The sequence below is a fragment of the Cyprinodon tularosa genome, unplaced genomic scaffold (genome assembly GCF_016077235.1).
Source record: "Cyprinodon tularosa strain WSP-4 unplaced genomic scaffold, ASM1607723v1 ctg554, whole genome shotgun sequence".
Taxonomy (NCBI): Eukaryota; Metazoa; Chordata; class Actinopteri; order Cyprinodontiformes; family Cyprinodontidae; genus Cyprinodon; species Cyprinodon tularosa.
Genome location: NW_024039290.1, coordinates 406,686 through 421,488, shown reverse-complemented (window position 1 = coordinate 421,488; position 14,803 = coordinate 406,686). Strand labels below are relative to the sequence as shown.

At 39.0% G+C, this 14,803-nt stretch overlaps 1 protein-coding gene across 1 annotated transcript; it reads left to right on the top strand.

The window, feature by feature from the left end:
• Positions 1 to 8,658: 8,658 nt before the first annotated feature.
• On the top strand, positions 8,659 to 13,803 carry ckmb (creatine kinase, muscle b). The gene is made up of 9 exons (XM_038305279.1): positions 8,659 to 8,816; positions 9,948 to 10,057; positions 10,218 to 10,314; positions 10,474 to 10,628; positions 11,453 to 11,585; positions 11,668 to 11,839; positions 12,164 to 12,287; positions 12,980 to 13,169; positions 13,254 to 13,803. The coding sequence occupies exons 2-9, from the start codon at positions 9,959 to 9,961 to the stop codon at positions 13,430 to 13,432; spliced, it is 1,149 nt and encodes a 382-aa protein (XP_038161207.1). The 5' UTR covers positions 8,659 to 8,816; positions 9,948 to 9,958; the 3' UTR covers positions 13,433 to 13,803.
• The last annotated feature ends 1,000 nt before the right edge of the window (positions 13,804 to 14,803 follow it).

The following is a 14,803-nucleotide window of genomic DNA, read 5'->3' as shown; positions in this document are numbered from 1 at the left end:
CTCTATCCGGAAGCCAAACGAGCAAAAGAGCGATAAGAAGCTCACTGAAGTGAAACTTGGCAATTTGTGCAATTTTGTGCTGAAAGCCCTAAAAAGAAAAGGCGGCGACGTATTTGAACAACGCACCACCGCCATGCTTCTTTGTTTTCTTCTTAGAGGAAGAAGAAGAGTCCTTGTTTGCGCACGCACACAGCGATCGGCACACGACTGAATTTCAAACACGTTTGAATTTCTCCCAAGCTCACAATTCCTGGTCGGGAGGTGGTCATGAGAGGCTAATTGCCCCCTGGTTACCCCCTATACACTACAGGACGCATGATCAGGCTGAAAGTCAGCCCAATCAAAAAATTCTCGCACGACTGGAAAATCGTCAAGAAAAAGGCAAAAAATCCTACAGTGTATGCCTGGCTTTAGGTCTGGGTTTTTTTTTTTTCTTTAGGATGCATTAGTCTCTTATTAAAGGGTTGTGAAGGAAGCCATCTATGTCAAGAAAGAAAAAACAACCTTAAACAGAGGGGGTGGACTCAGATTTCACCCCTCAAAAACCTACAATGCAGCGATAGAGTTGATTCCTTCCCGCTATCATTTCAACCCCCCACCCCCATGCAGGGGACAAAACATCTCACCTGGGCAGCCAAGCCAACAATTGCCCCCTATCGACCCCCCTTTCAGAGGCATAGCCCAGTATCAGGTATTGCAGGCTAACAAGGAACCCAAAACGACCCCCGTTCCTAAAGGGCGGACACATTCTTCTGGTTTAATTTGCATGTTTTCTAAGCCAAAACAAGTTTTTTGTCCACCCTATAAAACTTTGAACTTACCGCTTATTCTGACATTTTAAATTGAAAAAGCTTCCGTGATGGGAAGCGAAACGTCTTTAAACTTGGAAACCAAATCCAGTGTTTTTTTTAAACTTTTTTTTGAGTGACTATGACATTGATGACTGATAATCTACACCAGCACAAGTTAAGAAATCACTGCAACAGTCGACAAGAGGAACTGTGTTAAACTGCTGTAGTTTGGGGTCTTTATGTCATCAGTACGGCAGAGAAATGATCTTATTTTCTTTACAACATGAAAATGACTTTTGTTAACAACATGAAAATAAACTGAATATACAGGAAATGCAAATTACAATCCAAAAAATAATCTTAGTGCTTTCAAGTGACTTTATTCCTTCGAGTCAATGTCTTTTATCAGCTGTACAACTTGATTCCACATGAAAACTCAAAAGGTATGTATCTAATAAGAAATGAGGAAGAAGTGAAGAGTTAGAGAAAGGAGGGGAGTGATGAAATGACAGCTGAGTCAATGCAATTTAATCAGAAGAGCTGCCTTAGGAGGATCTTGACAGGCAGAACTAAAGATAGAAGTCTACAGTTTGCTGCCGAGCTCCCCTAAAAGACCCCCCAGAACTAGCTCAAGTTTCATCATCAGCACCCCTCTGTCCCCTTCACAGAATCTAGACATTTTAACACAGCAACACTAAATGTGTTCATCTGGAGCTCAGTGAGGAATTATCAGTTCCTGAGGACATAAAGGATATTTTTGATTTTCACTTTAATAATTTGTAAAAATATGAATTCCCCATTGAAATGTTGTTTTTTTAACAATTTATTTCTTACAACCACTGCCTGGTGCCTCATTTTAATTAGGAGACAGACCAAGAAAAAGTAGAGCAGATTTGGATGTGTAAGGAAATTGATACATCCATCCATCAATCAATCTTCTCCAGCGGGCTATGGGAGAAAGCCAGGGTACACCCTGGGGAGGCTGCCAGACTATCAGAGGTTACAGACATACAACCATGCATGCACACTCACACATCAGGGCAATTTATTGACCTCAATTAACCTAGCAGTAATATATTTGGACCATGGGAGCAAGCTAGAGTACCTGGGGAGAACACACACATTCACATGGAGAACAAGCAAACTCCATGCAGAAAGATCCTAGGCCTTGAATCAAAGCAAGTACTTTCTTGCTGCAGGGCAACAGTGCTACAAACTGCCCCACCATCCAGCTGTGGGAAATGGTTCATAGTTTTCAAAATGTTCTCAAATAAAATCTTTTAACATATAGCATGCTTTCATACAAACACTAAATCCTGGAGGACGTCAGGGATCAGTTGGGGATAAATATTCTCATGCCCGCTGCTAATCTGGTTTTAATAGAAGACTAGAAAAAAAAACTATATATAGGCCTATACCATATTTCTCTTTGGCCTCAATGCAAATGTCTACTTGCAAAGATCCTGGTTGAAAACCTGTTACAGGCTGCAAGAGACTGGACCAGAGTTTCATCCTGCAGCAGGAAAACATAGCTTTACAATCACCCACAGTTAAAATGGAATGGTTTAGTCCAGGGGTAACCAATTAAATATCAGTGGGGTCTGAATAAAGAAAATAATCAACCAGTAAAGGTCTGGAGACATTTTTAATTATAATCTGTTACTTTAAACAGAATTTAACACTGAAATAAAATTTGGTTTTTATGCTTCCATGTTATACAATTTTTCCATTTTAAAAGTGTTTTTTGAAGTAGAGAACAACAATCATTCAGTTTGGTATATAGACAATTTCCTGATTCACATATTTTATAAAACACCTGAACTGACAGTTTGTTATTTGTTTTCTTTTTTATGACTTAATGTTCGCAGTGGGCTTTATGCTGCCCTGCAAGGCTTTAAACCTGGGTTTGAATGGAGACAAAGCCATTCTAAAGCACATATCAAGGTGCTCATTTTGAGCCTGGATCCATATTTATCTTTGATTTTGTTCATGGTTTAGCCAGACATACTCTAAATGTGCAGGGTCATCTTTGAGCACGCCATTTCATTTTTCTGTCACCAGTTCACCACAGTTCTTCTAGCAGTCCACACTTTCTCTGCTTACTTTTTCTCATCGTCTTCTCCTTCTTTCCCATCGCCCGGCTTGCCCCAGGTTTGCCTGCTGTGTCTAAAAGTAACAGCAGCAGCTCTGATCAAGACAGCTCATTGGCTAATTTGAATGAGGGATTGTATTTGAGTCGATGCAATCAACTGGTTTTCCTTAGATAGAAAACTTTGTATCAATTTGACTGTATGATCTGGTTGAACTGTAAAGTGCCTTGAGATGACATGTGTTGTGAATTTGGCGCTATATAAATAAACTGAATTGAAACTGAATTGAATCACGTGTAGGCCGGTCCCGGATGATCCAGAGGGCTTTACCATATCAACAGGGAAGCGGCGCAAATGAAATTAGACACTGTTGTCAAAAAACATGCAGCAATTTATAAATGTTTTAAATCAGGTGGGTCTGGATCAGGACCGCGATCTGCTAATACACAGAGGTGTCCAGTAACGAAGTACAAATACTGTACTTAAGTACACTTTTTAGGTATCTATACTTTACTCCATTGCTTATTTTTCCTCCTACTTCTGACTTCTACTCATTAAATTTTCACACAAGCATCTGTACTTTCTATTCCTTACATTTAATAAAAAAACGTTACTCGTTACTCTTGGCTTTGGGTTTAAATATTTATTTCACGTCATTCGGCCATCCAATGCAGATCATTGGCTCCATCCACATCTAGTGAAAACTAGTGTAATTGGATGAGTCATATAACGCAAACACTGATTGGATAGCTAAAGGAAATCATCAGAAGCAAGCAGGTGTTCTTCAAACTGTAAACGTGAATTGTCTATGCCCTGCTACAATGTAGGATTCAGAAAAAGATGTTGAAATGTCTGAAAGGTCGGACACAGGCGAGAGCGTATCAAGAGATGGAGACCAACAAGACCTCCCTCATCCTTGGCCCTATCTCCAAGAATTTTTCCAAATAGTTGAAAAACTAAGCTTTCAATTCATTTAGTGGCATCTGGCTGTTTTTGTTTAAAGGTTACTTTATACTTTAAGTAGTTTTTGGAGCACATACTTTTTCATTTTTACTTGAGTAAAGAGGTCAGGTTGATACTTCAACTTTTACCAGCATGTTTTTAAACTGCAGTGTCTATACTTCTACTTAAGTAATTAAAGAATTAGTTGAAGGTTTAATAATAACTTTGGAGACTTACAACAAGCATTGATAGGTAGTACTAAAGGTTACAGAACTTGACCACTGATTTCTGATTAGTTTTCATCAACAACAGCTGGTAGGTTTCCCTTTGCAGAAACTATTTCCTTCAATGGGCTTGTTTTATTGATTGGTGGGAAGGTTCAAGGAAATCAGATAGAGGTCTAACAAGCATTGAAGCATTATACATGTTGGGAAAAGCTTCCCAAGAACTGCAGAATCAAAGATGGACTGTTCAAATGGTTTTAAAAGAGTAGACCTATCCATTATTCATATTTTTCTCCATTTTGCCAAACAAGACTGAAACTATCAGATAAAAGGTTGCAAACCTAGAAACAACAAGACTTCTGCAATTTTGGTCACAGGGCAAATAGTCCCAGTCTTGATTCTTCAAGATGTTCCTGTTCCAAGGAATAAATGACCCTTTACTTCAATTACCTTTAAGCTTTTACATATCAAAGGTTGCTGTTTCCTATTGCAGTTGTTAATAACCAGAAGTATGGCACTTTTTTGTCTTTTTCGTTCCTTTCCAATTCTTTTAACCATGTGAAGCTTTGCATCAACACATATCCACACAGTTGTCTCGTAAATACCAAGGTCTATTTGGGGGCTCCTCCAACTGCTAACATCACTTCATCCTATACTTTATCTGGACCTGTGTGTCTGAAAGTGTCAGAGGTCAAAGACCAGGATTAGGCTCTATGCACAACTCCACCACTTCCTGAACTTCAGGAGGCTCCTTTGTTTCCTGTCTTTCATGATTGGATGCACTGATTAATCCAAGTGTGCATGACCTAAGTAACTGGCCAGACACACCTGGATTAATCAGTACGTCCAGTAATGAAAGACAGGAAACAAAGGAGCTACCTTAAATTCAGGAAGTAGTGGAGCTGTGCATAGAGCCCATCGAAGGAGGGATTGGGGATCCACCTAATCCTTCTCCTCTGATCTCAAACATTGAGAGAGAGTGCAAGATGTGGAGCAACAACAGAAGCAAAAACATTGCTCCACACTTTTGATGGATTCTCTTGGCAGCTGGAGCTGCAAAATGTTCCTGGCATTATGTAAGTGCGAACCTGTTAATTCATGCTTCCTCCTGCTCCCTGAAGCCTGTAGTGTGAGTTAGGAGTTGCCATCGAACCCCATACCAACCAGCTAAAAATGGTTTCATGCTATACAGGGTGACCCCTGTCACATTACTCAAACTGTTGTCCAGGAAACAGATGGTAGAACTGGTTCAAAACTGACAAATAACAGACATAAAGGTACTGATGATTTTACTTCATGCACAAACATTTCTCGGTTTAAACAAACAGAAAATACAGTCAAAGCATGCAATGTGTGAACAACTAATTTGATGTAAAACCCTAACAGATGCATGTTTTTAACAAAAGTGTAGCCTTACAAGGCTCTACAGATACAGAAAAGGATTCTTAAGCCTTTTTTCATGCATTTATCTAACTTATTAACTGATTGTATCAGCTGATTCTTCCTATATTCAGCAGTTGATGTTTACAATACGATTCCAAAAAATAAAAATCTAAATGATCAGAATAATAACCCTGATTTATGTAACTGTTCCACGGGTTCTGTTTCTATGAGGCAACTGCAGGGGTATGGGTCTTTCTGGATCTGAATCAGGGGGTTGCATATATGCGTTTGGGGAGGGGAGGGTTTGTCCTGGAGTATTGGGTGACAGTCTAAACTGGGATACTGGACAAATGCCAAAAAGCAAGCGAGCTGCAGAGCCAACTTGTCTGAATGGACTGCTCATATCACATGTCTGTTAGGATGACCTTTAAGTTTTTATTGAGGGGGGTGTGGCTGTTAAAACATGCAGTGAAGGGAGAGATTTTGAAAGTTTAAAAACTTGCTTTGTAAACAGCTTTAGAGAAACATCTTTAAATCTTGTATTATGTGTGTTATTTAAAAAAAATGTGAAAATTAGAAATGTAAACTTGTTTGGGATGCTTTGGTCTGTGTTGTTTTCTGAGTGAGTTTCTGAACTTGCTCACCAAACAATGTCTGCTTGGTTTCTGGCAAAGTGCACATGGAAATTTTAATGGTTTGAGTTTCAAACTAACAGCTGGCTCTAAGCACATGAGATGCAGCTGACCCCTGCATGTAACTTGGCATATCTTCTCACATTGCCCTCTTCTTAGTTGTTACAGTAATCTACATTCATTAATAGGAGACAAGGCTCACACAGGGGAACTCATGCAGTGTCACGGAACAAGACGAATTTGGAGAGGCATGTCTGTGGATGGTCAGAACACAGCAGGAAAACTGGAAACAAAAATTGATTAAAATCAAAGAAGCTCAGATTAGGAGTGAGTGTGTAAATCCCTGCGTTCTTAAACACAACACATATCTCCTAGTTTAATGTAACAAATTCATGACTGTGCAAAAAAAACCTAAGCAATAGCTGTGTGATGTGGCAATGTGTCCTCCTGCACATCAACTGTATCTGAACATTTACTGGAACGACACCATGATTACCAAGTTTAGTATATAAGGCAAGAAATAATCAGCATCCATATCATACATTAAGCAGGATATCATCAGCATAACATGTTATTCAAAGAAGTTTAAAGAGTTTCATGCTTGCTCAGGAAGAAAGAAAACAGCTCAAGGGGTCTGTTTTTTATTTTTTATAATCAACTACATAAATATAAGCCTGTTTACAGCATTTCTCCGCTCTGGGTATATATTTTTAAAGCTAAAAATAAGACAAATCAACAAAATTATCATCCTAAGCTGCTTTGACAAGTGACGCTATGGGGCTACAGTTAATTTATGAGGTTTTTTGAAAACCGCCTGCACATTTGAGATGTTTGTGTTCAGGACCATGAAACCAAAATTCATATTTCCCACACTTACAAGCTGAAAACCTCTTAAGGAAATGTTTAATAGTAAATCTAGTAACAGGTTTAGCTGTCACCAGAGTGATAAGAGGTTGGCAGGAGTCATTGTAAGTTTTTCAAACTTAGGAACACTGTATTGACATAAAAATAACCTGTTTAATCATCAGATATTAAAAGTGGCTTAATTGAAGATGTTTTAACAAATTTCAGCAAGGTGAAGCTAAAACGATTCCCATTGAGGAGAAAGAACATGGATAGAGCATGTGTACAGGCAGAAAATAGTTTTCCATTTTAAATGAAAATATATTGTTTGCAAAGTTTTAGCTTATTTCCATCTCTAGGTGAGTTGTTCCAGGATTCCATCAAAGTTTTTTTATTGCTTCAAAAGGCATACAGTTAAGGTGTAACCTTTTTAGAGAAAACCTAACATTAAATTAAAGCTGGTGGGCAGAAATATGTTCTCTATAATCATTGATGTAGCATGATATATAATGATTTCTCTTTGGGAAAAAGAGAATCATTAAAGGACTAAGGTTTACACAGAAGCCAATATTTACATACACCAATTAAAAAGACATAACTTTCTAGAAATAATAAAATGAAAATCATAGCATTTTATTCATTCAGCATCTTTCGGGACACTCAAGGTCACCTTACAAATAACTACAATAAAAGCAGTAAATCAAATTTAAATAAAAGAAAATCCAAAATATAAATATTCACAGCAAGCATTAGGTGAGAGGATTTATAATCAGATGAGACAAAGTTAGAGGTTTTTAGCTGGAATTACAAAGAGTGTGACTGGTGGAGTCAAGGTCAGACTTTCTAACAAAATAACACACCAAGTGTCAAGCATGACTTTGGTTGCATTTTGGGTAGGAAAAAATCACAATGAATTCCAACCTAAGATGACACTTTTGATGTCTTTGTTTTTTTTTATTTTTATAAATGACTTAAATTGTATGCTCTATGATAATTCACTTAGAAAAGACCTGTTGAATAAAAAAAAAAAAAAAAAAAAAAAAAAAAAACCGCCAAATCAATCCCATTTCCACCCATAATGATTCGATTTAACACCAGATTTGAATAAGAGGGTTCTTTTCCCTTCTTTGGGAACGGCAAATGTTTTAAATTTGAACAGACCGTCACTATGCATCACAACATGACATTTCATCCAAAAGAACATCGTCAAGAAACCTGAACTCAGAACATACCAATTAGCAGATTTGTACATGAGAGATCCACCAACCGAAATCCAATCTGTTCTTTTTGTCGTGACGATGTAATTAAAGCTAAAGTGGTTATTTCAACTTCTTTAAGTGATGACTGAGCTCCACTAACTAAGCTCATTTGATTACATTGAACAAACATTCCCTCTCCACATGTGCACGCAGAGAATTTAAAAGCTTTTTGATTTAGATGTTTTCAAATCTACCAGTAATGGACATGTACACACTAATGACATTATTAATTTTCGTATTACAGAAATAAAAGCTTTAAGTTTGAGAAATTCTGCACTTCAAAACACTAGCTGTTTTACTTTTGCATGAATCTAATGTAGCTGTGTTTTTCCACAATGTTCTTTTTTGCCAGTTTTCACCAAGTAGCAACCAGGAGGCACAGGGTGAAAGGGTGGACAGGGAGCTCGCAGCTGTTGCCTCGACTCTACCAGCTCTGTGTGACGTTTGTTCTTGCCTTTTAGGAACCTATGCATAGCTAGAAAAGCTGCTTTAACCAATCAAACGGGGGGACCCCAGACCCAGCCATCCAATAGTTTCACAGATCCGGGTATAAAGGCTTTAGTCTGTCACCTGTGAGAGCTGGGCAACACCTACATTGGGCCAACAGGATCTGATCCCGGGATCTGTTACTTCTTTCTTTTCTCCTAAGCAGGTAATAAAGCAACACACAGATTTATTTTAGATGGAAATAAATAGAGGATATGAGCTCCTCTCTGTCCTTATATTGTGAAAGAAAAATGCCGTAAACATGGCATAGAAAAATCCACTCCATTGGTCAAAAGAAATTCTGCAATTTGGAGTCCTTGTTTTCACTGATATGAACGATGCAAAAATCAACCATGCATTTTCTTAATTAACCTACATTTTACTTTGAAAAGACATGACTTTTTCCCCTTTTAGCCTGCAATGGAAGACTGGCAGTCAAACAGTTGTAGATATCCATCAGCTGCTGCTGACACCAGCAGAACAGGACCAAGTTTTGCCTCTGAATATTTCAGGGAGCTCGATTTAGCCATTGGAAGTTATGGAGGCATCTGTATGGCATGCATGCTTTGACCTTTTGGTTTAATGTGTTTCATTGGTCTTGGGCACCTTCATAAGATGACCCAACAAACGTTCCCCTAAAACATTAAGAAAGAGGTTATTTTGGAGCTGCAACATTGTTAGTTTTAGTTTAATATTAAAAAAAAAAAAAAAAAAAAATATATATATATATATATATATATATATATATATATATATATATATATTTCTTGAAATGTTTTGGGTTAATTCAGTTTAGGTTGGGTTAATTTAAGAGTATTAGTTTGCAGAAATAACTGGTTGTTGATTCACTTAAACCTTAAGTTGACTGCATAATGAGGCCAAAATTAAAACTCCAGACAGAATAAAACCGAAATGCACCACAAGAGTAGGTCAAAATTGGTATTAGCTAAAAGTGATTATCGCTATGGCCTGTAGCGGTGGTGCTATTTATAATCTTAGCTGTGGCGGAGGGACAGGTGGTGAGACAGGAAAGCAGTGAGACGACATAGAAGCAGAGAGTTATTGGATAAGAATATGAAACAGTGAAATGGAAACGGCGAAATGACTCACAATGTTTATTCCAAAGATTTGTTGCAGATCATACATGTGATATTTAATGTCTTACAAATATCGATACATTTCAAGACTTCTTCTCAACCATGTGTTCAAACCACATAAGACTACCAGAGATTGAATTCTGAAGCACACAATTTTCTGAAAATCCTCAAATATTAACAGTTTCCCTCCAATACCTCAGGCAGAGTAAGAATGGCAGCCATGAAGAACTGCCACAACGACTACAAGATGAAGTTCTCCGTGGATGAGGAGTTCCCGGATCTCTCTAAGCACAACAACCACATGGCCAAGGTACAAGCCCCCGGGGACAGATGCTTTAGTTGTTTCATTTTTGTTCCTTTGCGCCTTTTCATATTTAGCAACTTCAAATACCCATTAAACAATGCTTACTTTCTTCAGACAATCATGAAGGAAATGGTATGATTGCAGTCTTTCTGTGTCACTTTCACAGGTTCTTACCAAGGACATCTACAACAAGCTGAGAGGCAAATCCACGCCCAGTGGCTTCACCGTGGATGACGTCATCCAGACTGGTGTTGATAACCCAGGTAAGGAGGAGACAGTCATCTGCATAGAGACAAACACAGACATGAAGTTACTGTTTGTCAAGATGTAAATTACCATAAGCAAATATAACTGAATATGTTCTTTAATATCGTTCTAGAAGGTTTATTAATATTTAACGTGTCCACCTTGGTTTCTCTAAGGTCACCCCTTCATCATGACCGTGGGCTGCGTCGCTGGTGATGAGGAGTCCTATGAGGTCTTCAAGGAGCTGCTTGATCCAGTCATCTCTGACCGTCATGGCGGATACAAGCCCACCGACAAGCATAAGACTGACCTGAACTTCGAGAACCTGAAGGTAACCTGAGGCTGCGACTGGCAGAAATGGATTTAGCCATTTCACTCCCCTCTCTTGCCATTACTTCTCAACCTTTAATCATCTCAACCTAGTCAGTAATTTCTCTTTTAAGCTGACCTTTGACCTCTGACACTTTCAGACACAAGTCCAGATCTGGTATAGGAAGCAATGATGTTAGCAGTTGGAGGAGCTAAACAGTTTTGTCAAAACCTTTAGGTCTTAATAATGGGATCATATTTATTTTGTCTTAGTATAAAAGACAACATTTTTTGTGGAACCTTTTTTAAAATAACATAGTCGGCTTCATTCTTATCAGTGGATGGAAGTGAGCATGCTACTTTGCCACATCAGAAAGAAGGATGTTGTCCATTTTGTTTCTTTCACATATAGTACCTTTGTAGCTTTGTATCTAGATTTTTTTTTTATATGAAATTGTGCTGCCACCTGGTGGACATTTCACTGCCACATTTAGAAAAACTCCTGTCAGGATATATACATGGCAAAGTCATGTGTTATATAGGAATGTAAACATCATCCAAGAAATGAACGCCTGTTACTTTCTGTATGACTGACCTTATTACAATAATTCAAACAATAAAGTTCTTAGTTATTTCATGGGGATTCAGTCAGCTGCTACCCTTGCCTAATAACTATCTAAATATTGCTGATCATTTATGCTTAATGATGGTAATGGAGTTAGCCTCACTGCTTCAACAAATGTAGGTTATTTATTCTTCAATGTGCTTGAAAACATTTTAAGATCATAAAAAACGGGAAATAACAAGGTAAAACACCGACTTATCTCTGCACCATGTGACCATCAGGGTGGTGATGACCTTGACCCCAACTATGTGCTGTCCAGCCGCGTGCGTACCGGCCGCAGCATCAAGGGATTCACCCTGCCCCCCCACAACAGCCGTGGAGAGCGCAGAGCCATTGAAAAGCTGAGCATTGAGGGTGAGTTTCAAACTCTTCTGTGTTCCAGTGATTGTGAAAACCTTTAACTCCTTCTCAACAATTGGTCATATTGTCTTTTCAGCTCTGGCCAGCCTTGATGGTGAGTTCAAGGGAAAGTACTACCCCCTGAATGGCATGACTGACGCTGAGCAGGAGCAGCTGATCGCTGATCACTTCCTGTTTGACAAGCCAGTGTCCCCCCTGCTGACCTGCGCCGGCATGGCCCGTGATTGGCCCGATGGCAGGGGTATCTGGTGAGGAAAACAGAGATCTTTAAAGCAGTTAAACGTGCCCTGGGTTATATTGTGGTTCTCTTTTTTCAGTAAGATCTCTATATGTAGGAAGATCAATCACAGCAGTGGCTCCTCTGCAGCCTTTTCTAAACTGCCTTCTCAGATTTGTCCTTCTCTACATAAAGCATGTTAAAATATGCTACCAGCTGCTACAGAAACTCAATTTTACAGTTTTTGATAATACACACATCTGTAGACCTATATTGGAACTAGATCACTACTCAAAGTGATGATTTTAGGTATTTTATGTTGCATGTTGACTTGAATTATATTTTCTTTCTTCAGGCACAATGACAACAAGACCTTCCTGGTCTGGGTGAATGAGGAGGATCACCTGCGTGTCATCTCCATGCAGAAGGGTGGCAACATGAAGGAGGTCTTCAGACGCTTCTGCGTTGGCCTGCAGAAGGTGAAACTCTACATTTTAACATCCATGTTAGACACACAGACATATTTTAACTAGTTGCTCATCGGTAGTTATAGGATAAACTTCTAAAAATGCTCTAAATTTGCTTCCAATCAGACAGACTTACTCATAATAGGGTAGTGCTGATAAAGTAAAAGTTTTGTTCTTGATTATCAGGTCTCCTGACCTTCTGGAGGTCATTTAAAGTTTTTATATGGAGTTGGATCTTGGACTGGGATCTTACAGAATTAAATTTTTTTAAGAAGAAGAGGTTAAAAGATTAAAGTCCAGTTTTTATTAGATACTTTGAGGCTTGACAAGGCTTGAGATAAATATCAATATCGTCTGCAAACATGGTTAGTTTTTTTGAGCTTTGCACGTTCTTTAATGGTAAACGAGTTCAGTTTCCTACTTTTTATAGCACATGTTGCACAATATGGTCAGAAAACTCTCATGCTGAAGATACATATGGAAAGCAGCAAAGGTTAAGAGAAAAACGTATTTAGAAAACCTGCAAAACAACTGACTGAAACCACTTAGAAGCTAAACTCTGGGTATTTAAAAATACTGTGTGTATATATATATATATATATATATATATATATATATTAGGACTAAAAATAGAAACATGTAGCAATACTGTGTATACTGTTGTCAGTACAAAAACCTAATTTAGGTTTCTTGATGTTGGTCAGATTGAGGAGATCTTCAAGAAGCACAACCATGGCTTCATGTGGAACGAGCATCTGGGCTACATCTTGACCTGCCCCTCCAACCTGGGAACTGGCCTGCGTGGTGGCGTGCACGTCAAGCTGCCAAAGCTCAGCACACACGCCAAGTTTGAGGAGATCCTCACCAGACTGCGCCTGCAGAAACGTGGCACAGGTACAGAAAAGGTTTCCTTTCTCCTGCCAGGCGGAGAGAACCAGGATCTGATCTGGGACTCATTCACTCTCTTTCTCCTTCCAGGCGGTGTGGACACAGCCTCAGTGGGCGGCGTGTTCGACATCTCCAACGCTGACCGTCTGGGCTCCTCCGAGGTGGAGCAGGTGCAGCTGGTGGTCGATGGTGTGAAGCTCATGGTAGAGATGGAGAAGAAGCTGGAGAAGGGAGAGTCCATCGATGGCATGATCCCTGCCCAGAAGTGAAGCGGACAGACAACCAAAATAAATGACTGTGTTTGTTTTTTTTATTTTATAAAAAAATGAACAAGTAGCCTTGTTGTTAAGTTATTTTACCATTTCTGGCCAACTGGCTACTTTCTGCTGACTTCTTTCCATCCAAAGACACTCCAATTCCCCTTCTGCTCCTTCCTTTCTTACTTCTGTTTACTTTTTCTGCCTTTCCTCCCATTCATCTAATTTCTTCTCACTGAAATCATCTTCCCCTCTCATCTGTAACACCCTGGGATCAACCTATGCATAGTCTGGTCGTGGCTATGTGTATGCCAAAAATGTTTGTTTTTGGTTGTAAAATATTACTGCAGTATTAAACAAAGCCCCATGTAAGAATCGAAAAATCACGTTTTTGTTGTTTTCTTCACATAAATCACAGATATAGTTTAAATCTAACTTTTTTCCCGCCACTTAAGACTCATTTACACTGGGTGATTCTGTGCAGTTTGGACTGGTTACGTTTCCAAGATTAAACTGGCCCATACTTCTTAACCAGATTAGCCTACTCTGAGTTGGTATGGTTTGGTTTGGGCAGGGTGGGGCTAAAACTCCATTCACTGGTTGACAGTAAGACATCAGGCTATAAGATGATGATGCTATGGTAAGGATTTGGTTTGACCCTTGCATGTCCAATGGGAGGGAGACTCGCAGTCTGAACAATCTTGAATTGGACAGATCATTCAGGCACTTCCTCACCGTGGCGACCAGGAACCATTCGGTCAGTGAGAACGAGGCTTCCCTGTTTTGGTTGGTTTAGGATCAAAATAATTTCTGTTTTGCAAATACAAAAATAATGACAGATTTGTCAAACTACACCCTTAAATTCAGTTTACAAACATTTCCTTTTGGGTTTTACTCCAGAAACTTCTCTGTTTACTAGAATATCAACCCATTCGTCTGGATTAAACCAGCAGATGAGGTTTACCTTATACAGCTCTTCTTTTTTTGCCTACCAGGGGCAGTCATGATTGTGAACGTCCATGACGCACTGTTTGTAACCAACCTGGTGGTATAATTAGAAGCTTGTCCATCTTGAAGAAGGGACTTCCTGGATAATGAATTTCATAGTTTGTTTACATGATGTTATGTATTTGGTGAAAAGCACCCCCACTTCATGATGCTGCTCCATGTTTCAGTTTGCCTGCATCAACCTCCAAGATAATGATGATCATTACTATCAAATGCTTCCAATCTTAGTTTTTGCATTTGTAAACAAGACTCTGGCTTTATTTAATTATTTTTTTTTTTTTGAGTTTTTGTGGGACTGGTGGCTCGTTTTTTCGACAGTAGGCTGACAGGAAAGAGGTTATGAGAGAGAGGGAGAGACATGCGGCAAAGAACCAC